Source organism: Lagopus leucura, unplaced genomic scaffold (genome assembly GCF_019238085.1).
Source record: "Lagopus leucura isolate 7727_CA_CO unplaced genomic scaffold, USGS_WTPT01 Super-Scaffold_73, whole genome shotgun sequence".
Classification (NCBI taxonomy): domain Eukaryota; kingdom Metazoa; phylum Chordata; class Aves; order Galliformes; family Phasianidae; genus Lagopus; species Lagopus leucura.
Genome location: NW_024962252.1, coordinates 23,664,546 through 23,691,187, shown reverse-complemented (window position 1 = coordinate 23,691,187; position 26,642 = coordinate 23,664,546). Strand labels below are relative to the sequence as shown.

The 26,642-nt window shown below is 36.5% G+C and overlaps 1 protein-coding gene across 2 annotated transcripts in view; it reads right to left on the bottom strand.

The window, feature by feature from the left end:
- Window positions 1–26,642, bottom strand: part of SENP6 (SUMO specific peptidase 6) — a 66,791-nt gene that overhangs the window by 26,018 nt on the left and 14,131 nt on the right. Inside the window, exons 2-8 of one of the 2 annotated variants that reach the window (XM_042877665.1) lie at window positions 21,757–21,850; window positions 16,831–16,894; window positions 15,610–15,752; window positions 10,909–11,010; window positions 7,095–7,115; window positions 1,629–1,699; window positions 125–267 (exon numbers count right to left, since the gene is read on the bottom strand). In XM_042877665.1, coding sequence (XP_042733599.1) covers window positions 125–267; window positions 1,629–1,699; window positions 7,095–7,115; window positions 10,909–11,010; window positions 15,610–15,752; window positions 16,831–16,894; window positions 21,757–21,850 — 638 coding nt within the window. The remainder of the gene's footprint in view (window positions 1–124; window positions 268–1,628; window positions 1,700–7,094; window positions 7,116–10,908; window positions 11,011–15,609; window positions 15,753–16,830; window positions 16,895–21,756; window positions 21,851–26,642) is intronic. The other variant, XM_042877673.1, reaches the window with a different exon arrangement.

Sequence of the window (26,642 nt, the reverse complement as noted above, 5' to 3'; positions counted from 1 at the left end):
CTCCTATCTCTTACAGATATTTGGAGTACTGACTTATTTCAAAATTGGTTTTTAAAATATGCATAAAGACTGAAAATTAAACCAAAGTTTATGTGGTTTTGTTTGTTTTTTAAATCTAGCCCACCTTCAACTGGGTCAAGCCTTTTTTTGCTGAAGATAGTGACAAGTCAGACTGAAATGAGTTGCAGTGACGTTTTTGTTGCACTTTTCTCTTAATTTCAGATTCAGATTCTGACTCTGACTCTTCTGTGTTTTCCATTACACTGTCTAGGAGGAAAAAAAAAAATGCAAACGTGTTAACAAGAAATGTCTGTTCAGATGTGCTTACTTTATGGTCTTATTTCTTCACAAACTCTAATGTTAACAACAACTCTAAAACATTCAAAAACTACGCTGTTTAACTCATGGAAATAAATGTCTCATGATTCTTATCATGAGCAGGTAAGAAAAATTTCCTCCAAATAATTCTGAGAATGTTGTTTTATTACTATTATTTCTGTGTCTCTTGGGGACAATTTATAGCATCATGTCTTTGGAGGAGGCCTGAGTCTCAAGAATATACAGCAAATTCACTACAATTGGAAGCAAGTTTCTGCTGAAAGATGATGAGGAACTGCTACATGATGCTGATGGTAATTTTCACAAAGAGACCACTGGTGAATGTATTTAGAATAAACAAAAATATTCTGTGCAATTTAGGATTTATTCCTTCCTCACAAAACTCAGCAAAATACAATGAATTATACTGCCAGGACTTGTTTTATATTGGGGCATTAATTTAAATACTAGGAGAGTACAGAAATAAAGAAGCCCACAATTCACTGCAAACTAAAACATACAGAGCGAGATTTTGTTTATAAGAAGGGTCTTATTTCAGTGCAATGTAAAAAAGCCAGTCTGATTCACTAGTTTAATTCCTGTTTCCATCCTGAAGTTTTTAAAAGGCTACAATTTTAATATTATATATGAATACTTTCTCAATTCATATACTGAGAGTCAAGCTAGTTCACAAGTTATCTATATCAGTATTGACAAAGCTGAAAAGAACACGGTGATTGTTATTGTTATTATTTTTTTTTTCTTTCCAATTTCACAATTTCCACCCCTCAAACCAAATTACATTTTCCCTCTTGCATGAGGTTATCTCCATAGATGGTCTCTACCAATGAGATAAGAGCATATATTAGGCGACATACAGGGCAGTGCTGATGCTGGGCTGTCCTATTCTTTCAGTGCATAAATGCACTTCTTACCAAGTGTGGTTCAGCACGCTACATTTTGCTTATACTAAAAGTATTACAGAAATTCCTCATCTGTAACTCAAGAACAAGTTGGGGGCTTGGTGTTAAGACAATAATCTCCAGACATCTGTTTCAAACCCAATAATTCTCTGGTTCTAAATACAATTTCATCTGCATCTAAATTAGAATGCTGTTAAAGTTCATTAAAACATCACGGAACAGGTTGTAGAAATCTGTCAAAAAGAGCAACATTTTTCATACTTGCACCAACAAGAAGATATACTAAAGATTACTCAAAGTTTGGCAATACATCTGCCTAAAGTACTGATTAAAAAAAATAATTCTGCTTAAAAGGAAAGAGAACTCCAGTACTCTTAGATAACTTACCCAGTCCTTGAGGCCGTGGTAACCTAATGTGGTCTGCTTCTACTTTCTGAAGCTGAGGAGGGTATTCTTTTCTGGAAAATAAATTACACATACAGTTGTTCTTTGGAGAAACACCATTATAATTCTGGCACAATTACTCACGAAAAAAAAAGAAAAATCAGAACTGCATCTGAAAGTTATGAATAAGTAACAATTACAAGAGAACTTAAAAAATATATATCTGAATGCTAGAAACCGCTACAGTGAAGGCCTTGAGTATTTCTGATCTAAATCCTTATTGATAATAATCAGTAGTTGAAGTCCCACTTTCAGACCAAAGTCTTCAAGAACTGATGCAAATATCTCCTCCCCCATATTCATAATCTATTAACATTGATACTTCAAAGGCTAAAAATGGAAAACAACTATTATTTTAATATTAGATTCCACAGCATAAAGTAGAAAAAACACAGGCAAAACAGGAGAGACGTGCAATGTCAAAAATTGTGGCCAAAAACAAAAATAGCATAGAAGAAATAATTTCTACATCTTTAAGAAAACAATATTGTGTAGACAAACTATTTGACAAGGGAACTTTAGACAGTATAATTTGCATACTATCACATTTTTATTCAGTCATATAAAGCATTATAATCTGATTCTCCTGAAAAAAAATTTCAGTTGCAAACAAGCATGCCAAATTATCCTACTGTCAAATTAAGATTCCAAATACAGCACCTTCGTTACTACTTACGACAGCCATTCCCCTGCTCATGCACTGATCCACAGCTGTAGATTACTGTTATGTTGTAACATAAGATGCCATACACCTGAAATACAGTAGGCCTTGCTAGTAGCCTACTTAATTCACTGCTGTGCAAAGGGGTCACATGCATCACATAATGCTTCCTGTGATTGCAAGGACAAAAATCAACAGTGAAGGAGGCAAAGGAAACATCTTCAAAAAACACAGTTAAATCTTGAGGGTTCACCTGATAAAAGAAATCATCTACGGTTGAAACAGACCAGAACTAGGAAGAAATCTTAATTTGTTTCAGTATGTAATCTCTTGAAGCACCAAATTATCAGGACCTTTGAAATTATCACGTGGGTTTTGATTCAACTGTACTTTTTGATTCACTCTCTACTTGGCAGGAGAGGTGGAGATAGGCCTGCACTGCACCCTCCCCTCCACAGCTTTCTGATGTCACTTGCGCAGTCCACACTCAGTTAAGCTATGCATAACTGACTCATGAAAAATAGTTAAAAATGACAAAATAATATTAAAATTGTACATCCTTGTGAGGCCATATTACTAGTCATCCAGGGCAGCATGCAGCTCACAGCTTGGACAGAACTGCTGTAGTTGAAGAACGAACACTTTGTTAACAAGTTTGCCTTATTTAGGGAGAACACAGTAAATGCCAACCATGAAGCTTCCTTTGTTGGCTTGGACCCTCAGTTTTATGCATAAGCTCTCAACCTGCTCCTCATTTTCTAGATAGCCCTGTGCAGCCTATCCATTTTTTCACAGAGAGGGCAACTGTCCCAGTCTTCCTTCCTTGTCTATCTCCCGAACAGTGTACAGCTACTGACTGACTGCAGTGCTTCAGCTGTGTGATTCATCCCACCAAGTTTCATTAACAGTGTTTAGATCACAGTACTCTAGGCACACAGTGACTTCCAACTCATCCTGTTTGTTACCCAAGCTACCTGCACTCCTGCACTGGGCACAGAAAGACTTCAGCTGGACTACTGTTACTTCTCTAGTGTAAAGTGCCTTAACACTATGGACATTTCACAGACATTTCCCTGTTGGCTGCTAATACATCAGCTTCTGTCTCTTCTGCTATTCAAAACTCCACTATCTTTTCTCCACTTAGAATCACACAGTGGTTTGGGTTGGAAGGGACCTTTTTTAAGATCATCTAGTTTGTCTCCCCTTCCCTGCTATAGGTAGGGAAAACTCCTACTAGATCAGGTTGCTCAAAGTCCCATCCAGCTTGGCCCCGAATGCTTCCAGGGACAGGGCATCCACAACCTCCAGGCAACCTGTTACAGTGTCTCACCACCCTCACAGTAGTCTTCCTTAATAGTGTAAACCCACTCTCTTCCAGTTTAAAACAATTTCCCTTCATCCTGTCACTACCTGTCTGTCCTTATAAAAATCCCTCCCCAGCTTTCCTGCAGGCCCCCTTCAGGTACTGGAAGGCCACTGTAAGGTCTCCTTAGAGTCTTCCCTAGGCTGAAGAGCCCCAGCTCTCTCAGTTATACTCATAGTGGAGGTTCTCCAGCCCTCTGATCATCTCTGTGACCCTCCTCTGGACTTGCTCCAACAAGTCCTTGCTGTGTTGGGGCCCCAGAACTGGACGCATTCTCCAGGTGGGGTCTCACAAGAACAGAGTAGAGGGGCAGAATCACCTCCCTAGACCTGCTGGTCACACTTCTTTTGATGCGACTCAGGATATGGTTGGCCTTCTGGGTTGCAAGTGCACACTGCCAGCTCATGTTGAATATTTCATCAACAGACAATCCCAATCACTTCAGGGCTGCTCTCAAACCATTCTCTGCCCAGCCTGTGTCTGTGCTGGAGACTGCCCTGACCCAGATGCAGAACCTTGCACTTGGCTTTATTGAACTTCATGTGGTTGGCTTGGGCCCACCTATCAAGCCTGTCCAGGTCTCCCTGGATACATCCCTTCCCTCTACTGCATTAACTGCACAACTCAGCTCAGGTGTCATCTGCAAACTTAATGAGAATGCACTTGATTTCACTGTCCATGTTGCCTACAAAGATCACAGAATCATGGAATTGCTCAGGTTGGAAAAGACCTTAAAGATCATTAAGTCTAACTGCAACCTAACCATACTACTCAAACTGTAACAACCCTCCACTAAATCATGTCCCTGAGCACCACATCCAAACAGTTTTTTTTTTTAACACATCCAAGGATGGCGGCTCAACCACCTTCCCAGGGACCCTATTCCAGCACTTAAAAATCCTTTCTGTAAAGAAATTTTTCCTGATATATAACCCTGGAGCAACTGAAGGCCATTTCCCCTCATCCTGTCACCTGTCATCCGTGAGAAGAGACCAACCACACTTTTGCTGTAAGCACCTTTCAGATATTGGAAGAGAGCAATAAGGTCTTCCCACAGCCTCCTCTTCCTCAGACTAAACAGCCCCAGTTCCTTCAGTCGCTCCTTGTGGGCCATATTCTCCAAGCCCTTCACAAGCCTTGTTGCCCTTCTTTAGACCTACTCCAGCACCTCAATGTCCTTTCTGTGCTGATGTGCCCAAAACTGAACACAGTACCTGAGGTGAGGCCTCACCAACGCTGTACAGTACAGGGGCAGGATGACTTCCCTCATCCTGCTCACCACACCATTCCTGACACAAGCCAGGATGCCACTGGCCTTCTTGGCCACCTGGGCACACTGCTGGCTCACATTCAGCCAACTGTCCATCAGTACACCAAGGTCCCTTTCCATTAGGCAGCTTTCCAGTCATTCCTCTCCAAGCCTGTAAGGTTGCCTGAGATTGTTGTGACCAAAATGCAGATGTTAATAGCACTGGTCCCAAAACAATCCCTGAGGAATGGCCACTCGTTATGGGTCTCCACTTGGACATAAGCCATTGACCACAAGTCTGAGTGCAGCCATCCAGCCAATTCCTGAAGAAAACTGAAGAAAAAACCCAAACTCAACCAAAGAAACCCATACAAACAAAAAGGCAAGGACTACTATCAGCACATAGTTTTTACTGCTAAACAAAGACTTCTTCAGCACAAAAATGTGCTGTCTTTTGAACACTGACAGATCCATTGATACATTCTACAGTGAAGTACTTAACACAGTGAACAGTTTGTGCATAAACATAAAAACATAATGCAGAATGGAAATATATGCTTTAAAAGATGAATAAGTCATGTACTCATCTATCCTTAAAAGGACTATTTGGAAAAGAATTTCAATAGTTTTAGAAAAGAAAACAATATTACAGAATATTACAATGCATAAAGCACTTCAAAACAAATACTTTTTTGCTGTTAAATCCTGTTAATGAAACTCAAACTAGTAGTCTTCCTTAGGGATCAAACAACTGAAAATGCCAGACTATTTACACATTGTATCTAATAAAGAAGGAACAAGCAGGGATTCCAAAGGGAAAATTTAAGATCACCAGAATGCGACTCAGTCCTAGTTTTCTCAGGGCATAGAGTACCAAATTAAAAGCATTAATGACCAAATGGTTGATCAATAACAAACACAGAACAAAGAAAAACAGGGAAAAAGTACGTGAAATCAAAGCCAGGCCAGTAAAAGGGATGACCAAACATCTTAATGGTTTAAATCTGTGTTACAGCAGGTTCATTAGACACTAGGAAAAACTTCACTGATAGCGTAGCTATAAACTAGAACAAGGCTTCCTAAAGAGATGGTTGACTTCCTGCTCCCATCCATGATTAAGAGGCGTTTGGATAACACTGTTAATGATACATTTTAACTCTGATTAGCCTTGAAATTGTTTGAAAGTTGGATGTGATGATCTTTGCACGTCCCTTCCAACTGAACTACTCTATTCTATTCCTTGCAAGAGGGCTAAAGCTGACTGGTCAGTACTCCTTTGTTACTCTCTAACTAATAACAAAGGTAGTTAAACAAAAATGCTTGGTTTTACTACTAAATTTGAAATAAATCTACAAAACTGTGAATTGAAAAAAAAAACATATCTAAAATAGATTTGTTTTATATTGTTACTGGTTAAACATTATAGATGTATTTTAAACAATTAAACCTGATATCAAGCTTATACTGTCAAAACCACATACAGATATATAAATAAATAGAAGTGAATAGATTATTACCAACGAAACGAAATGCAAAATATGCTGCTAAATGAAAAAACACAGGCACTAAAAGAGATGTCGAGCATTTGACAAACATGTGACAAGCCTTACAGTATATCTGTTCTTGCTAACACTTCAGTTAACTGCTTTCACATACACACTTTATTAGCAGAATGTATGCAGTAATACAATAAAAGCCTTTAATACTACTCAAACCAAGATGAAAAAATAAGAGCTAAGAGTTTAAGTTGTCAAACAATCTACTAAGATATGCCTCAGAAACATTCTATTACATAAACTTTGTTACTCTAAGAAGGCTTCAGAATGAAACTCCAGAGAAAGTTAAAACTTATCTCTTTTAATAATATGGATATCCATATCCTTCCCCCAACACAGATTTCCAGCAGAAATATACCCAAAGTTCACTGCAACATGGTATTATTCAGAAATGGATGTAAAGGTTCTTTTTGTGGTCTCATTATCATCTTTTATCAAGAAAAAAAAAAAAAAAAGCAAACAAATCCCTCACATAGTTATGATTGACTGGATTATTTTTTAATTAGCATTGATACAATATTAATTCAGCTGATTTTCTTAATGCTCATTGCCATGCTCATTTCATCAACAGCAAGCTTACCTTTCCTTTCGGTCCAGATTGCTTAAAATATGAAAAAAGAAAAAAACACATAAGATGCAAAGCCCCACATGTGTTGCACATCACTAAATTCAAAAGTTATTAGATGTAAGCTGTAACAGTTTCACTGCCTCCTGTACTCACTGCACTATCTTTCAAATGAGCATTATTATTATTATTCACAGCATTTTTGCAACAGTAACTATAAATGCACAAACAAGAATTACTTCTCAGAAAGCAAATGTCAGTAGGCTAAATGCTACTTGCCCCCTTTTCAGTGTATAAAATTTAATTCTGAACAAATTCTGAAGAAAAAAAACCCACATACAATCTGTAGAATGCCTGGTATTCTGGGAAGAGAGTAAAATGAATTAAAAAACTATTTGAACACTTAATGTTTGAGAGGATGGGATGATCAGTAAATGCTGCAGTTAAGTGGTTTAAAAATATCACAACTGGAGGTTGACTTTACAAACTTTTGGGTAGATCACGTCTGAGTTTATGAATCCAGTTAGATCCAAACCACCTCCAAACGTAGCCATTTTCCAGTATCTTTATATTCTTGGCACAGCAAATGTGTAGCTTGGATTAACTGTTTGCAAGTACAATACAGGCACTGTAAAGAATGGTAAGTGATCAAGAAACTGAAAGATTGCAGAAAAAATATACTGCACACTGTCATTACACTAAATGCCTCACCTGCTTGTTTTAAAATCCCCTATTAATATAACGCATTGAAAAAAATATCTCCATTTTGCATCTTAGGCAATCCTCAGCAGAGCCCAGAATCGTACAAGCAGTGTCCCCACAAATTGCTTCATGCAAGTCGTGCATTAAGACTGGTTAGACATGCTGTACATAGCACGCTCTTCCAATGCCAAGTCTTAGAGAACAGTCAGTCAATAGCGTAAGACAGAACTATGAGTCCATTAAATGAAGCAACATCTGTTTGAACCAACCACAACACCAGGCTATATCTGAAAATCTCTTGCATCAGAAGTGAATAAAGTTCAATTTCATCCCAAGATTCCACTGGAAAAAATATGAATAATATTTATCAAAATATTATTTTGAAATGCTCTTTTTTTTTTTTTTTTTTGTATTGAAATCACATATTTGAAATATCAGCGCAACAGATATTCAGCTAGCATTTAAATTAACATGCATGTGCAATCAAGTCAGAGGAAAAGATGAGAAACACAGCACATATCACAGAAGCTCCAAATTCAACTCCGTGGGGTTTCACAATTAGAATGCCCTATGTGACCCCACTCAAGGAACCATACGATTCAGTCATGTCAGTGCCAGAGACAAAACCTACTCAGAAGTAATTTGTTCTTACTTTTATTTTATCAATTCAGTAACTCAATACAGATTTAAGAACAATATGTTAGGTTTGTTAAAATTTTTTTCTTCATAACGAAATTGATCAACATACAGGAAAAAATCTAGAAACAAAACTTTGTCAACACCTGTAAATTTACACAAGAAAAAAATGACACCTTAGAACTGTTTCCACACTACCAACTTTCTTTGTCTTGATCTACCTGGAATTTCACAACTGGTTACGTTTTCTGCACATATTCCTTTCTAATAACTACCATTTTCTAACTCATAAATATAGACCTTCCAGATTAAGCAGCATTAGGAACCTCTTGCCTCAGGGGAAAAACGGTATGGCATGAGCCCATCTTCTATCTGCTAACTCATAAATAGATTTAGAAGCATTCAAAGAGTCGTCAGTCGAGTCAACTGGCAAAAGATAATGAAATTAAAAATCCTCTGGAAAGCTCACCCTTAAATTCTAAATACAAATCAGTCGGATAACACTGATCTGCAATTCCCCAGTTGCAAAACATTACTTAGAATTTTTATGACTATTTCCCACCTCTGAGAGACCAAAAACATTTTTGACAATAAGCATTAATTATGTGGAGTTAATGTAAATGAAGTAAAATAACAATCCCAGAAGTACATTTATTTAGAAACAACCAATATGATTTTTACCAATTACTTCATGCGGTATTCAACTTGCTTATATTACGCGTTAGTTTTCTCTCTGTATGTCACACATACAAGGTCACTACTTTCTTTTCCTCCCACATTATGTTAAAAGCTTATTAAAAAACCAACACATCTCTCATTGGTGCAAAAAGGCAGGTAGGCAAGTCAAATATCCCCTCATGATTAAGATCAAGGCATTCTGGCCAGATTCAGCCCTTTTAAATTTAAGCAATGAATTCAACGGCCCAAACAAATAAGCCATCAAACATCTTTCAACTGCAAAAGAGGAAAAAAGAGGCACTACTCAGAAATCTACACACTGATGGTGCCTCAGGGATGTCAGGTAAGACAAATCCATCTCCATAGGCCGCTTTGAAAAACCATTTCATAACAGAAGTTTAATCAGTACACTAATGTTGTTAGGGACAAGAGCTCTCTCATGCGGTTTTCTGTCCACTTTAAGTAACTCTGATTAGCTTTTATACCTCAATTATTTTTTTTTTAAAGGAAGAAAAGGAAAAATGAAGGGTAACTGCATAAACGTTTAAAGATGCCTCATGCTTTTCTCAACAGGATGTTGAAGAAAACTGTTCTAAAAAGGACTGCATATAACAAGAGCATAGGTGGTGCAGTCTAAATCGTACTGTCAACATAAACATTGTCTTCTGATTTAATTCCCGGGAAAAACTCTACCAATCCTCTTCAGAGATCCTTGCCTCACAGTGATGTTAAGAAGTAGAAAAAAGCCATGACATTACTGCTGCATCCGCTACTACTGAGAACTAAAGGGAAGTGTCTGTGCTGTTTGCCCTTTACAGGCCACAGCGTAGGTAGAAATGGAAGGATGTGACAATGGTGTATGTTCTCAGAGACTGAAATGTAAAATCCATTTTTGGTTTGCTTCCTCAGTGCCAGATTACCCTCTGCACTTGGATCCCATCACTCATTCACATTTGTACATGGTCTCTGTTATTCTGAAGACAGATGTGAAAATGAGGGAAGTGGTACAAAAAATAGGACGATGCCCACATATGATCTTCATGACCCCAAAAATTTACACACATACACAAAGGAAAAAAAAAAATAAAGGCAGAAAAATGAGGTTCCAAAATGCTGAGGTCAGTGGAGATTCATAAAACCCATAAAAGGGGCTTCGAACGGACAAATTTTAGAAGAAAATTTCTTAATGCTCCTATGTTAGCTCATATGTTTGTGAAGATGTTTGCATATGAGAAGTCCAAAACACTCGTATTATTAAAAATGTGGTATGCTCTGAGTTTCAAAATAACAGTGTTTAAATCAACATGGTTGAGTAAAATCCCGTAGTTTTCTATAATCTATTCCAGCAGATATTAATATAAGTGTAAAATCTCACTTCTGTGAACTGGACCAGTTTATACATTTTATGCTGTATTTAAAGACATGACCATCACATCTATTGCTTAATTGTTAAGTAGGCCTTACATAGCCAGAATTTTCTTTGAAATATTATTTGATTATCACATTGCCAGTTACATTAAGTTCTACTGCATGCTATGTCTATTTCAAAGTATCTTCTCAACGTATTTTCATCAGGTATTCTCCTATTGAATGTTTGTCAGCATGCTTTAGCATCAGTAATCTCTAAGAAGTTATGCAATGAGTTATAAACAATGAGCTTCATTAATTGAGATCAAGGTTCACGCTCAAGTATGCACCATGTAATTATGTTTCCTTAAAACACTTCACAGCATAAGGAAAACAATTATGTACAAAACCAGAAATAACTTCCTACAACAGGAACACCTGGATAAACAAATCCACTTAGTCCTACCTTTGGGCTGCTGTTTTTACTCCTGTTGTCTGTGCATGCGCATGGTGAAAGCGTCTACCATGTACCACAGTTACAGGACAAGACACATTCTGAGCATTTTCACTGCAAAAGTACAGAAAAAACGTTTTAAGAAAAGATTCTGTTGGTTTTTTTTTGTTTGTTTGTTTTTACAGCGCTTACAGTTAAAAATTGTGCTGCCCTACTTTTACAACAGTCACATAAAAACAATCAACAAATTACTTCTGAATCAATAATGTCATGTGTTAGCTTATATTCAGTAGTCATAAAAGCATTAGATCGCAGAATAAAACAGACAGATAAGAATGCTCACCTTTTTGCCCCCAAGAAGGTTAACACTTTTTAAAATCAAATTTTATCACTATTCAAAACACCTGTGAACCAGCTCTCCTTTGCTCAATCTCCTCACTCCAATACTGTCTTTTTGAAATGAGATATAAGCATTTATAATTAACTTCATTTTCCCATCTACACATTTTTCTAAGACAAAGCATTTAATGCAATCAAGAAGATTTATACTGCATAGCATACAAACAGACTGAACTGTACGTTTGGGAAGTTCTCAGATATCACTACTCCTTAGGGAAAGCAAACACGGCAGATGTGTGGCAGTAACATGGCTGGTAGCTGAAACAACGCACCACAGCTCAAAAAGGAAAGATGCTGCTGAACTATCCTGACAGGGCTCTGCACAGAAGTAGTATATTCCCCAATATTCTTTACTATTTCTTCATTTTCCTCATTTATTAAAAGCCTTTCAAGGCTTTAATCTCATTATTACATAAACCAGGTAATTCTGAAGGCACACCTCCCTCTTATAATTTTTTTAAAAGGAGATACAAAGAAACAATTTTCTGCCTGATAAATGAGTAACGCAATAGTCCTGTGAAGACAACTATTAACCTGTGCACTTCTACTACAGAACACACAATATTGCATTTAAAATGTTCAAAAAGTCATGCACTTCGCAACAGGTTGCATGCCGGTAACACTAATTGCTTCAAATTATGGAAACATAACTTAGATTTAGGTTGTAAAATTACTTGGACGTTTTAGCTGTACTAAATAAAGGAACATGAAAAAGCATTCCAATTGATTAAAAATATTTATCAGAAGTATTATTCAGCTAAATACTCGTTTCCTCTATTCATCTTGTAATGAAAAAAATCAGGAAATCGTAAGGCCCAGATTTCCCAACAAAACTGCAAATCAATTCCTAATCCTTTTTATCCCCCAAAAGATGAAGATGAAGAAGAAACTCCTCATTTTAATTTTTAAAATTTATTTTTAGCTTTTTTTATTTATACCAAATATCGTAAGAAAAATTAGATGCTTTCCAAGCATTTCTGAATGACTGTAGCATAACGTGACTGTTAGAACCTCACTGATCATAACAGAACTGTGCATATAACAGAACAAGACCTACCTAAACCAACCAAATGGTAAAACATCACGTTCAATCATCAACATCATGGAAGTAAAGATAAATACTTTCCCACAAACCTCTAAGCCAAGACTGCACGTTGTCTAGACCAATTTACAGCCAACCTTCAGTTTAGTTCACCTGAGAAATATAATCCTGACAGCAGCCTGTTCTAAATACTTGACCATCTCTCAGATCCTCCCTGACTTTCAGTTTCTCTCCATAATCTCTCTTCATAATGAAGAGATACTAGACGAGAAAACACAGGGAGAACACAGGAACTTCTTCTCAAATGCTAAAGAGTTGCACGGTTTAAAACAAGCAAGTAAAACTTGAAACATACATCATGTTTCATGATTTTATTTGTTGTATCTGAGCTTTGCCAAACTATCATGATTTGGAGACTTCCAGTCTTATGCTTCCGCAGCAGATAAAGCCATTTAGCAGTGCTTCTGCTTTGTGCCTCACACTCAAGTAGTGAGACACTCCTGTAGGCGCTGGAAGAGAACATCACAGTCTGCTGGGTGATCAGATTTGAGTCAAAGCAGACTGTTCTAGATGGTACACTTAATCGTTTCATATGGAGTCAGATATCTTTCCATGTAGGACAGCTGTAAAATACTATCTGCTCTATGATCTTAGTCTTAGAATAGAACATAATCAGTACAGACAGAATCATCAGAGAATTTCATCAGAAATGTAGCAAGTTGCAGCACAGCCACAACCAAACAGAAATTGGCTTTGCAAGCTTCAGCACAGCTTCAAGAAAATCACAGAACATTGAAACTTGTCAGAAAGTATGCCCAAAGAACAAACATTCTAGAAATCTCAAAGTTAGACTACAATGACAACACCGCATCACTTAAAAGAGTCTAGGCTCTGAAGAAAACCAGGTTACACTATCACATTAGATCAGCTGATCCTGCTAGCTTGGGAACATCGCAGATTAAGAAGTCAGAGCACAGAGAAATCTTGCACTGACAACAAGGGATAGATCTAGAAGTAACCGAGCACAGCATTTCAGAAACACAGAACACTATTACAGACTACATTAATTCTGCTGGTCATTGAATAACTTCAACTAAACATTACCAAAAAGAAAATCTAAGGGTTTTTATCATGAGAACCTTTGATATAAGTTATTAAAAACTGGCAAAGAAATGAGCAATCCAAAATGAGATCTTACAACAAATTAAAAAAAAAAAAAGCAGCTAAATTAGGGTTTGATACTAAATTTGTTTAAAACACATGCCTTGTTGTACAACACCAAACAACAGGTAAAAACTATGGGTTGGTTTAAAATATCCTTCATGCAAGTAGAGCTGCTTAAGGAAAATTTCTTCTCATTAGCTCTGCATCCTTCTATCCTTACCATCTTCCTATCCCTCATTTCCTGAATTTTAGGAAATACTAACGGACAATAATACTAATATTACTGAGTCACGCTCTCAGTAATCTTAATGAAAACCACCAATATGAAGTTTTCAATTCTTACTCTGCAGACAAGGTTGAAAAACTTCAACTTTGTGATAAAAAAAAATCATTATGCGCAGATGCTCAAGAATCTCAGGCATCTGATCTTCTTGAACTTCATCTAGCAGCTAAACTGCATTACCAATCCTTGGAATTTTCTTTAGTCCAGTCATTCAAACACAGACCTGATCACTAGTATGCGCCTTTCATGATACACCCTCAAAGCTAACACATCACCCAATCTTCACTACAGCAGCTGGATCACAAACCTTCAGTTATTGAGGATTTTGTTGGATTACAAAAGATGTAACACTGTCACAGTTACAGTACTGAATTGAGGCAATGGCTTGCAGTATACTCACATTTCCAAGCAAACTGATTTTGCAAAATTCAAATAGGAGTCAGTAGACAATGATCAGTAATACCAGTGTTAATCAAAAGTCAATTGTTTACATCAGTCACAACGGCCGACTCCTATCCCTCCTCTCCCAATAAATTCATCCATTAATGACTGTTTCTTAAGGAGAAGGTGGATATTTACACTCTCCACGTAACTTCGTGCAGCTCAGTAGCAGGCAAAAGGTGGTTGCTGGCTTTCAAAATAGAAGATGGGATCTTTCAGTAAGGTGACACACGTCCAGATTTAAATTTTTTTAGTTGAGTTTTCTAAATTTTCTGGTTTTAGGTTTATAGTAGTATCTGTCAATGGAAGGTAGATCCAACACAAACAACGGAATGTTGGAATTAAATGCTTAGCACTTCAGCAACTATTTATCCACATGCATTTATTTTTTTAATTTCAGTTACAGAAGAAACTTCAGGATCCCTAAGAATTGGGTTTTTTTGTTTCTTAATTTGTATTTTCTTTGATAAAAAAAATAATAAATGAATTTAAGACCATACACATGCTACAGAAGAACTAAATTAGGGACTTGCATAACAATTGGTTAAGATATTGTGTAAGCTGTCACAATGTTGCTGAACTCCAACAAGACAGATTAACACATGTAAATAGGTTATAGTTACAACGTTAAGACAAAAAGCCCTTATTTTGCCGAAAGTATCTGTAATTCATGCGTTCATTCTTCTGTAAGAATCTGAAGGATCAGTTCAGACTGGGAATTCAGGATTTGTTCCCTATACATCAGGTTCAATGACTGAAGAGCAGGAGAGCACACACATCACACTACAAACGTAGGATTTACTTTCTGAAGTGACTCTGTCGTAAGTCCCACTGACCACTGATGCTCTACTCCTCATATAATTACATAGGCATTAAATATCTGATGACTGGCAAAGTTATAGCTGGATAAGGATCTATTCATTCCTGCAAAAGTAACCACACCAAGAGTAATCTAGCAATATGAAATTCTTCCAGAGAAATTATATGAACGTATCACTTTCTGTTACACATTAAATTAAGTGATCAGTCTTATAAGACATTAGAAATACTCTTCTGTCAGCACTGTATAGAGGAAAACAACAGTTCATTCAGACAACACTGGTACAGCACCAACAAATGCAAAAGCTCTCACTTTATTTTAACCTTTTTCACTGTTTTACTAGTGAAAACTACTACTTACTTACTTACTACTTACTACTACTTACTTTACTAAGATTTCAGAAGAAAAATGATCTACTCTTCTGTCTTTGTTCAGAAGTGCAGAACAGTGTAGTTTCTTCATATGAACAGAAGATAATGTAATCATACTACAAGTTGTCTTCACTTGTCATTAATTTTTATCAATGATTAAGTACTTAAGTACACAGAAAACTCAACGCAGTACCTCAGTTTCTTGCTATTTCCCATCATGTTGAGGCCAATTGCATTCCCTTTAAAAGGTCTCAAGCTTGCAGCTTTGCCTCGCCTCGCGTATGTTTTTATGGAATCACCGCTGATGCCGACAGCTCCAGGCCGACAACGAAAGGACTGTAACAACAGAATTCATGTGCATGACAATACAATACTTGTATAAAAAGTAAAAACAAAACTTATTGTATTTATAGAAATACTACTTTGGCTTCATTTTCAGATCGCTTTGACAAAATTTTATGTACAATCTACCCAGAAGCCAATTTGAATGGAAGTCTTGTTTTTAACTTCTTAGAAATTCTTCTGAAGCTCACTGTACAAACATGATTGACTGTAGAGTCCTCCTCCATGTAATTTTTCATCCTGGAGAACAGAATTCTACAACAAGTTCTCTAGTTATTCTTCTCCAGACAGCCTATTTATTAAATATTTTACATGTGAAACAGCTTTATGCCTCTCAGATGAACATGAAAAAATATACACAACAAAGCTAACCTGCTTCATATCTAGAATGCTGGCACCAAAGTTGTATGCACACCTTAGATACAGGGTATGTCACCTTTCAGATGCAGAATAATGGGAAAGGCATGTTTTGAGAAAACTGAAATTCAGTGAGACAAACAGAACAAAATGACTTTTCCAGAAGGTCTCCCATTCCAATGACAAGGGAAGTCATTGGATACAATCACCCTCAAGTTTGCATCTGTCTCACAGAACCAAGAAGTGTAAAACAAACTCTAATTTCTGAAATAATTCATTTTCTGTAAATGTAGTAAAATGCTCTTAAGTAGTAGGATTCCTTGCTAAATAAAACAGTGATACTTTCAAAGCATTATGAACCATCTCTGCAGTAATAAGCTATTTCTAAAAACACAAAAAGCATGAGTTCTGCCTGTATATACACATGTATGCATAGAAAATTGGAAATTGGATATTAAAATAAGCTCACTAATGAAAATTGTCTAAATTTAAAATTCGTTATTCATGTTATTATTTTCAGAGCACTCTAACAACTAAGGATCTCCAGGCTGAATAGGAAACAAAAAGCATGCAGATAAACAAGTTGAGCATACAGGCTGCCGAATCAACACGAACTTTCATTTTGCAACAATGGACAAATGACTACGCAACATTGTTTTAAAAACTAGCAAGCTCTGAAGATACCTCTTCACTATGAGATAAACCGAGTACTTACCTTTCTTTCTTCATTTGGACCGAAGGGCCCATCACTGTCATCTATGCTGAGCAGATTTGCCTCACTAGATGATGACAGGCGTGGGAGAAAAAAACAAACAAACAAATGTTGTAAAGCAACAGAGTATAAGCAAAACATTTGAATCACACAAAGGTCTTCTTTTTTTCCTCTTATCTTTTAAATACAAATGCATATACATGCCCAAAACAGCAGGAACATTAAAGTGGGCAATATAATTATCAGGATATATTATGGGAACTTAAACTTGAAGCCTACATTGAACTAATTCCGGAATAGCAAACTTAAAGGACATTACTAATTCAAAACAGAGAATGCTATTGAAACTTCACTACTGTCATAGTAATTTTATTGACATCATGAAACATTCTATATAAACCTTGAGTCAAGTATTAAACTAGAAAATATACCATTATTTTGTTCATAAACAGAACGGTTTAAAACAGAAAACTTCACAATGCTTCAGGAGAACAACTTGTGTAACAAATTATTATCACATAGCAATTACTGTCAAATTATGTCCTCCTAAAAATAGCACATTCCATTTGACTCATCCATTCATTAAAATGTATCTTTAGTAATTCAGCATCCATAATCTTCAAAAACTGCAATGGAGAGCAGCTAGATTAGGCTAACAATTCTTGCTTCCAGGAGAAGCAACCTGTTCAACACCATCCCTGGTAAATTTATTCCTCTCTCAGCTGCAACAAAAAACAACTTTTATCCAAGTGGTTCTTAATTAAGAACAGACAGGCAGAAATCACATAAGATTAGATGCAGATATGTCAAAAGACTCAAAGAACATCTACAGCTTGTCATGAAGACGAAAAACAGTGATGGAGAAAGGGGAAATATTCTTGGCTGCAGGTATGACGTACTGACCATCACGTACATAGTGACTATTTCTAGCCTCCGTGTTAAAAGAAGGCAGCAAACTGCAAAAGAACATTGGAAAAAAAAATCCTTAAATCAGACTGAGCAAGAGTAACTCTTCTGATGCAACTAAGATGACATAGCTAGAAAAACATTTGGAATTGGATGTTTTTAAAGAACCAATATTTTTAGATTTTAAGGAATGCGAAGTATAAGCAACAGTAACAGAAAGAAAGGCTGTTTCTTCAGAGAGCAGAATACACAGCAACTGACTAATGTCTATTTGCTCACGTATCACATGCTTGCACTCACTTGCTTAAAAGATGTAATTTATACAGACAGAGGAAAAAAACATACAGCACTCTCACATATCACACAACAACATTTCAATGCTACTAAAATGAAACCTCAGCGGTCCTCCTGTGAGTTTATGCCTTCATATTTGATCTCTTTTCAGCCAGGAAACAACAGATGAGTATTTTCACATTAGAACAATCATTTCTAACTACATTATACTTCATAATAAATGAAAGTTAAGCCTTAACTAAAATTTAAAAAAAAACAAAAACAGAATTACGTAATTTAGGTGAGCTCCAAGAAGTCATTCAAAATTATGCACTAATACTTAGGCACTAAAAGAAAAAAAGATGCTCTACTCCTCTTTAATCACTTCTTATTTGTTTACTGTTTAAAACCATCAAGAATCATGCAATAGCCAATTAGGCAGCTCAGTTTAATAGAACATACTTCTACTTCCAATTCTGAGAATCCGAAGTTGATTTTTGATGCTGTGCCAATAAGCTACAATAATATTTTCATCAACAGTAGAATCACAAAACGGCTGAGGTTGGCAGAGATCTCTGGTTTCACCTGGCCCAATCCCTGCCCAGGCAGGGACACCCAGAGCAGGGTGCCCAGAACGTATCCAAGAGGCTTCAGAAGATTACCAAGGAGGAGATTCCACAGCCTCTGAGAAGCCTGGGCCAGTGCTTTGTCATTTGCACAGCACAGAAGTGCTTCCTTTTATTTAGACAGATCCTCCGGTGTTCCAGTTTGTGCCTGCTGTCTTTTGGGCCATCCCTGAGCATCACTAAAAAAAATACTGGCTCCATCCTCTTTGCACCTCACTTCAGGTATTTCTACACACTGCTGAGGTCTGAGCAGTGCTGAGTAGAGGGAAAGAATCACCTCCCTACATCTACAATGCTTTGCCTAACACAGCATAGGATGCCGTTAGCTTTCCACGTGCACAACTTGGTGTCCACTAGGATTCCCAGATCAGTTTCTGGCAGGCTGCCCTCCAGCTGTGCAGCCCCCAGTATACACAGGTGCCTCGGGCTGCTCCTCTTTGCTTCTGTGTGATCTCCAAGTATAAAGCAACAGAAGTTTCAAGTCATCTGCTATCATCCTGACTGACACTCTAACTAGATCAAATCTAGTACATCATCACAGTTTCTGTTGTTTCAGGTGGGGTGAAGATGTTCTGCAGGCATTTACTTTGGGATAAGAAACTCGTCAAACGCCATTTTCATTCTCTTTAACTTAGCTCCAAACGAAATATCACCTCTAGCAGCATTTTAAAAATGTATATATTCTGTTTTGAGTGATGGTCCTATTCTTCCAAAACCTCTTCATTTTACAGAAGTTCTGTATTCCTGAATATGAGATCATTGCTTGACATCTTACCATGATGACACAGCCCATGTAACTCTCCAAATAAGTTAAATGGTACACTTTTAAATACTGCATGTATACTAAAAATTGCTTCGGTATGAAGTCCTTAGCCACATATTTTGTGTTGATCTCAGTGGAGAAAGAATGAAAGCTGCCACTGAGTACTACCTAACAGTATCAGCACAGGCCCCATTCTTAATTCTTAAATCACATCTGTGTTCTAAGCATTGGAATGGTACTCTTGGGCTAGTCCAAAATAAACTTTATGTCTGTCATTACCACCGCAAAAACCTGTGACACGATCAGATGCTAAAATGCCAGGGTTTCAACAAGCAACAGAAACATCTCGTTGCTTGTTTCAGATTTATAGCTTTTTCCTTGCAGTAAGCTAGAAGTACTGCCAGTAAACATTATCATAACCAATACAAGGGACATTAAAAGAATCCAAATAATTACTGCTTGGCATGGTCAAGACAGGGGTTGGGGGGAACAACAAAGCTTTATTCTGGACACAATTATATGAACTCAAGTTGCCAATCTTTGAAATGTTTTGCTAAGTGTGAAAGGTTGTTTAAAAAGAACTGACAAATTATTGTCAAACTGCTTCCTAAAGATTCTGACAAAATACTGACAGATGTTATACGAAGTAAAAACATATCAGGAACGCAAAATTCAAAACTGCTCAAAGTGAAGCTTATAATGCCAATCACAAAACAAATAAAACAAACAAAAAGAAGCAGAAAACAATCAAAGAGTTTGTTTTTAACCAAAAATAAATACTTGGGCAGTTTAAAAGGTACAGCTGCCTGAAGTTTGTTTGTAAGAGGATGGCTGGCCAAAAAAGGCAGGATCTTCAGTTGAAAGCGATTTTCAGATGCTCTTTTACCTATACTACCAGTAAGGTTTTGTATAATTCACAGACATAAAAAAGAACTACTAATGTGAGTAACAGCACTTCTATACTGGCTAGAGGAAAACTGTTTTATCATACAGAACATTTTAAAGGACTGAGAAATCATTCAGGAATGCCGTTACATAAAACATATGTTCAACAATCAGGTTTTCAAATGTCATTTTTAAAATAAAAAGCATTACTACTCTATGCACATCTCATTTTGTGTTAAGTCAATATCAACTGGAGATGGAAAACAGCAGTAAATGACTACAAGAAGAAACTGGGATACTTACAAATGAGAGCTATTTTTGAAGACAAGTAAAATGCAAATGCTAACTCTGCATATGCATTCGCTGCCATCACACTTGAAATGTATTACTGTGCACTTGAAATCATGTTTGCTTTTATAAAACTAAAATGTCCTTAGTTTGAAAACCTTTCAAAAATTCTTTTTAACTTCTCACACAGTTCTCTGGACATACCTTATAACTCACAATTAAATGAACTGAATGACTGAATTGCTTGAATTGTATTGATGACTGAATGACTGAAATGCTACATTTCTTACATTTTTTTTTTAAGTATAGCTTGCTGCTGCAGCCTAAGTGGTTATGTGACTGTTTTCCTACCTCCTTTCTGCACATAATACTCAGCAGAGTATTACCTACTAAAATACTACTCTATGGCAGTCTCTTGAGGTTATTAAAGAGGTCAAACTATAGACCCATGTAAGAATTACTTTTGTATTTAACCATCGGATTCAGCTTCTCCTCATGACAGAACTATAGCTTTTTAAACTTACAGATTTAAACTTCAAATATCTAAGAAAAGAAATAAATGCATTCTTCACACATGGAACTTGCTGTTCTTTTAATAAATTATTAGATTTTTTTAGAAATGAATACTTATTGAATGAGAAAGCATACCAGTAACAACAAAATGTTAAAGGGACAGGATTTATTCTAACTATACAGATAGTATTTAACTTTTTGGAAAAATGCAAACATACTAAGTAAAGAAATAAATGACAAGGGAACAAAAATTTATATTGTGAGGTAAACAAGGGAGGAAAAAAAAAATCTTTTAAGCTTAGTTTTTTAAATACCTTACTCATAACTGTGAAGTACTGAACGATATCACCAGTATAAGCTCTAACAACTGTTTCCTCAGTTTGCATGTAATGCATTTCCTGTCTGAGTTCTCCAGACTTCTACAGTAGCTCTGAAGACAGCCCCAACACTTCCCAAAATGTTGTGGATCCCACATCAACAATTAAATTTACAATATAATGTACTTTCTACATCATAATACTAGTTAAAATAAGCATTTCTACCAGGATAATTTTCTCTTCATCACTGGAATTTTGAAGACGTTATATAATGTTTCTTATTAATAAATTACAAAAAAAATATTTATTTGTAAGTAGACAATTATACTTTCAATAGCCTAGATAAAAGCATCCTTACTCTTTCTCTGCATCTCCTTCACTTTCTTCTGCATGATCAAAGCTCCAATTATTTTTAAAACCTCCATCTCTCTTGGACTGTGATCTATCCAAAGCTGAAATGAGAACAAGTTAAGATAAGTCTTGGTTTCAAGTGGAGTTATTAATCAATACAATCTAGAGGAGTAAACCAGGTGTATGTATTTTCCCCATATATTCATTTTATTTTGTTGACATCAGTGTTTAACTATCATTTGAGCAAATAAGTTCAGTAAGGCAGCAGCAAATAATTTTCCTAAATAAATAAAATAATAATCAGTCAACATCTTGATTTGTAATAAGTTAACATGCTACTAAAAATTATGAAGTGAGGGTTTTATTGTTTTACCTGTAAATTTAAGAGTTCCTTTTGTGACATGAAGACTCCTTACATTTATTACTTAAACGTCTAACACCCAAATACATGTTTCTTTTCTCCACATGTAAGTAACAGTTTTGAACTAATCCAAGCACAGTTTCAACATGCCATGTTTTTTTAATCCGTCATCTGACAAGGACATGAATTAATGTCTGCCACTAACTGAAATTTCAGGGTTAGCATCAAACAAATGAGTGAAAACTTGGATTTCCTGAGAACAGTCACACTACACGTGATCTCAAATTTATCTACTCCAATATCCAAAAGTCTGGAGATTTTTTAATAAGGTAGAATGCGGCTATCTAAGTGAAGGAGATTCAGAACATGGAGGCAGCAGTCATTAAGGTGAAGCGTTGTTCACCCAGATCCCAATTACTGCAACTAAGAGCTGCCATGCACCAGTTCTGTATAACTAATTTTATAGCACATTTGATTGGAGTGCAGTTTAAATGCATCTTTTCTTACTGTTTTTACATATTTTACAATACATTCAGAAATAATGAATGCAACCTCATGCTTTGCAAGGAAAAGGAAAGAATCATAATCAACAAAATATGTATAGAAAAAAGTACAAACACTGCAAAAAGCAAGATTTAGCACTTCCAATCTCAGCTTCCAGCTATTTGCACCTACCAAGGACCACCTGAGCCACAGATGATATTTTCATGAGCAACAGCTTTTTTTCTTTTTTCTTTCTTTTTTTTTTTTTTTAAATCAACATTACTTTGTAGAAGAAATAGTACTTTGCAGCAAACCGCACTGCCTTTTCACTATATAAGTAAGTATCTCCTTTTTTATTTATCCTGATTTAATCTGGCATCTTTTGCTTCTATTTAGCACTCAGCTCTCCTCTGGTTCTTATGCTGGCTAAGACAGTAATCCATTCCTACCGCAATTACATACATCTCTCTTGTGCTCTTGCAGTCATCTTTTCCCAGTCAGAAACCAAACAAACACCCTGTCCTTTTCATTTTTCCTGTGTCATACTTTTAGATCACCCTCAATCCTCCTCTCTGAACTTCCTCTAGCTCTACTGTTTTCTTTTTGAGATGGTGAAGAATCGAAACCCATACTACTGAAGGTAATATTCAAGATACTAATGCACCATAAATTTCTACAGAAGCAATGTGGTATTTCTCTTTTGCTATTTATTCTTTTTGTAATAAATAATATGCCTGGAAATGCTATTTTCACTGCTATGGAGAACTGCTTTGATGTTTCTGCACCAGTTAATTTCCACCTTTCATTTGAATGGTAAGAACCAGACCAGTTCAGATTCAATCACTGTACACAAAAATTTAGATAAATCATTTTCTTATCAATTTCTCATCGAGATGCATTACTTGGTGTGTGCCAACATTTGATTTAATAGATAATTTTTAATGCACATAGCATAGATCATGAGCACCTGGAACCTCCTTGAAGTACCAAACCATTCTACTAACCCAACTAATGCTTGCAACGTCTACATACTTTTGTCACTTCACTGTCAAACTTTTTTCTTCTATCTGCATCCATGTTATCGCAAATCCTCATGGGATTCAACTGGTTATTCCTACTTTTAACAAAATGAACCACTTCTGCCCTCACTAGTAATCTGTTGCCAGTTGTTACTTATAATACTTTCCATTTTATCTAAAGGAAACCTAGCATTTCCAAAAGCCTGTGGTAAAGAATATCACAGAAGGAAAGACTGATCCAATCTTGGTCTTCATTAACATTTCTATAAACTTCAGTTATAGTCACAAAGCTGACCTGTGAAGAGTTCCTCAACCAGTCCACCTACCTATCAAAAAGCTGGTATCATACACAGATATCAGCTACTTGTAGCAGAAAGACAGTCCTAACCAACAAGTATCAGGCAACAGCCATTTGCTCCTTTATCACCAAGTTCCTCTCAGAACACGTGGATGAATGCTATTTCATCCTCACCTATTGTTTGCCTCATGCATCTTTTCTTCTACTGATGCTTCATTTTGAGACATAAACCCTGTCACGTTCCTTAAGAAAAATTATGGCAATAAGACCTCACTAAGTGTTATCAAAGTGGGTGCAATCAATTGTGAGTTTTCATCTCATGCTCACCAAGATTTTCTACAATGTTTCTGTCTGCTATCTCCACAACTTTTACATTTCCAGCAGGCTACTGGTCAGGTAATCCCACCAATTACATCTGACTAATTTTCTTTATGGTCATTGAATCCACCTAGACTTCACATCACATTTTGAGCCATTTAAGTATGACCTGACTTGAAGGTGTTATGGAATACGTTGTACTTCTTCAGCCAACAATATCTATTCTCCATTAGTCCCCTTCAATCTCCATTTGTCCATCATCTCCCTCATTATATTCCTTTTATCTAAGTTCACTCCACCAGCTTCCAGCTCTCTCATTCCACCTGGACTATTTCTCCAAGCTCCTTCACACAAGTAAGGCAAACATTGTTACTGTAGGATTTTTTCGCTTGTGTTTCTTCTGTTTAAATCAGACTACTTGCACATGTTTGTCTTGGATTCTTATTTGAGTTTTAGCAGCTTCAGTAGAGAATATAATTTTTCGTGCTAAATGTACATTACACCAAACCATGTGCTGCTCCACTACTATCAGCCTCTCCCCACTCTTCAGGTGTCAGCAGACTGGCTCTAAACTTATTTTGAGAAAATCCATCTCACTGCACACAACTCCCTTCCTTTAGAAGAAATTTGCTCATTTATTCATCTTGGCTCTACCAAAAATATAAATCTAAAAATGTATTGCCACTTGGAATTAGATTCTATGCAGGTGTCTTTTTAAACAAATGCTAAGTTTATAACTATTTTGTAAAACCTGAATTTACAACCTGTATGCTGCAGTTTTTTCTATGCATGCTACCAGGGCCAGTACACTTTGCATACTCTTATATGCTGTCAGCAGTGCTGTGCAGTGCAGGTGGTACGCCTGCTACCAGGACAGATTTGTATCCAGACATAATTTTAATTATTTACATGCCTTTTTAAAAAAGCCAGTTGAACAAAATCTGCTGGAATACTGCGTATTTTAGCTTTCACAAAAACTTTTTTATTATTAGCCACATCCCAAAGCCATCCATTTTGTGTGAAATTTACTCAATTCACATTTGGGATGACAAAAATCAGCACGCTCTTAGGACAAATGGCAGAAAGCAGATTAACATCTTTATGCCCCTACATGCTGACACTGCTTTGTAAACTCCTTTAACAGGAGTTTCCATCATTTAATAGTATTATTCATACAACCATAGAATGGCCTGGGTTGAAAAGGACCACAATGATCATGTAGTTTCAACCCCCCTGCTATGTGCAGGGTCTCCAACCACCAGACCAGGCTGCCCAGAGCCACATCCAGCCTGGCCTTGAATGCCTCCATGGATGGGGCATCCACAGCCTCCTTGGGCAACCTGCTCCAGTGCATCACCACCCTCTGTGTGAAAAATCTCCTAAAATTATTATGAAAGGAAGTCATTCCTGAACTTGAATGGGAAAAAATAAATAAATTAATAAAAATCTGCCCATCTGCAACAGTGAAGTGAGGAGTATTTAGCAAAGTGCAAAAGAAGATGGCATCTGCTAAGATTTGCTTTTAAGTCTTGTGCTCTGTGGCCTAGGACCAATCATTACATATGAATCTATATTATGGCCAGAACAACACACCTTTTTATTTTTTATTGTTCCAAATGTGATGCCATGTGCTTACTGATCACATGAAGAACACTTTCAACTTTTCTCATAAAGTAACTTTTTCGTATTTATCAACAGATTGCCTAAAAAGCTTCCCACCACCTTCTGAATGTGCCAATAGAAACTGCAACATTTCTACTACAGCACAAAAAGACAGTTTACAGGTCTTTAATCCGCTGAGATCACATCTATTTTTGTGCATCCAAGAAACACCCCAAAAATAAACCTAAAGCACACAAACATTTCATTCAGGACTAAGGACTTGTTCCAGAAGAACCTCAAATTCCCATACTTCTTCCCTGTTACGCTGGTCTAAATAACGCAAACCTTATCTTACAAATGCTTACACTATCACAACTGCAAAGAGCAGACACTGTAACATTCAGCACAGGAAAAAAAAAGTTCATTTCAATGCACTCAGACTCACTCTCTTCATCTAGACTCATATTTAAGTAAATTAAGAAGAGCTTTCTAATCTTTTGTTCATGTAGTCACTGCATATATTGATAAGAAGGTACAAGTACTCATAAATATCTGACACAGGAATCATTTTTAATTGTGTTTCTTTCTCGTTTGTTACATCATTCTATCAGAGAGGCTTCTTGAGGCTTCTATGCAAACTAGTTTTTTATCTTCCAGGTTCAATATGAGCAGTTCTAACATGTTAACTGTTTAACCACAGTGAGGGTGCATTTTCATACCCCATAGTAAGCACTGCATGAAGAGTTTTATGCACATCCTCACTTCCTAGAAGCTGGGGCTTCTTGCTCCTATCCTGCACACTGCATACAGCA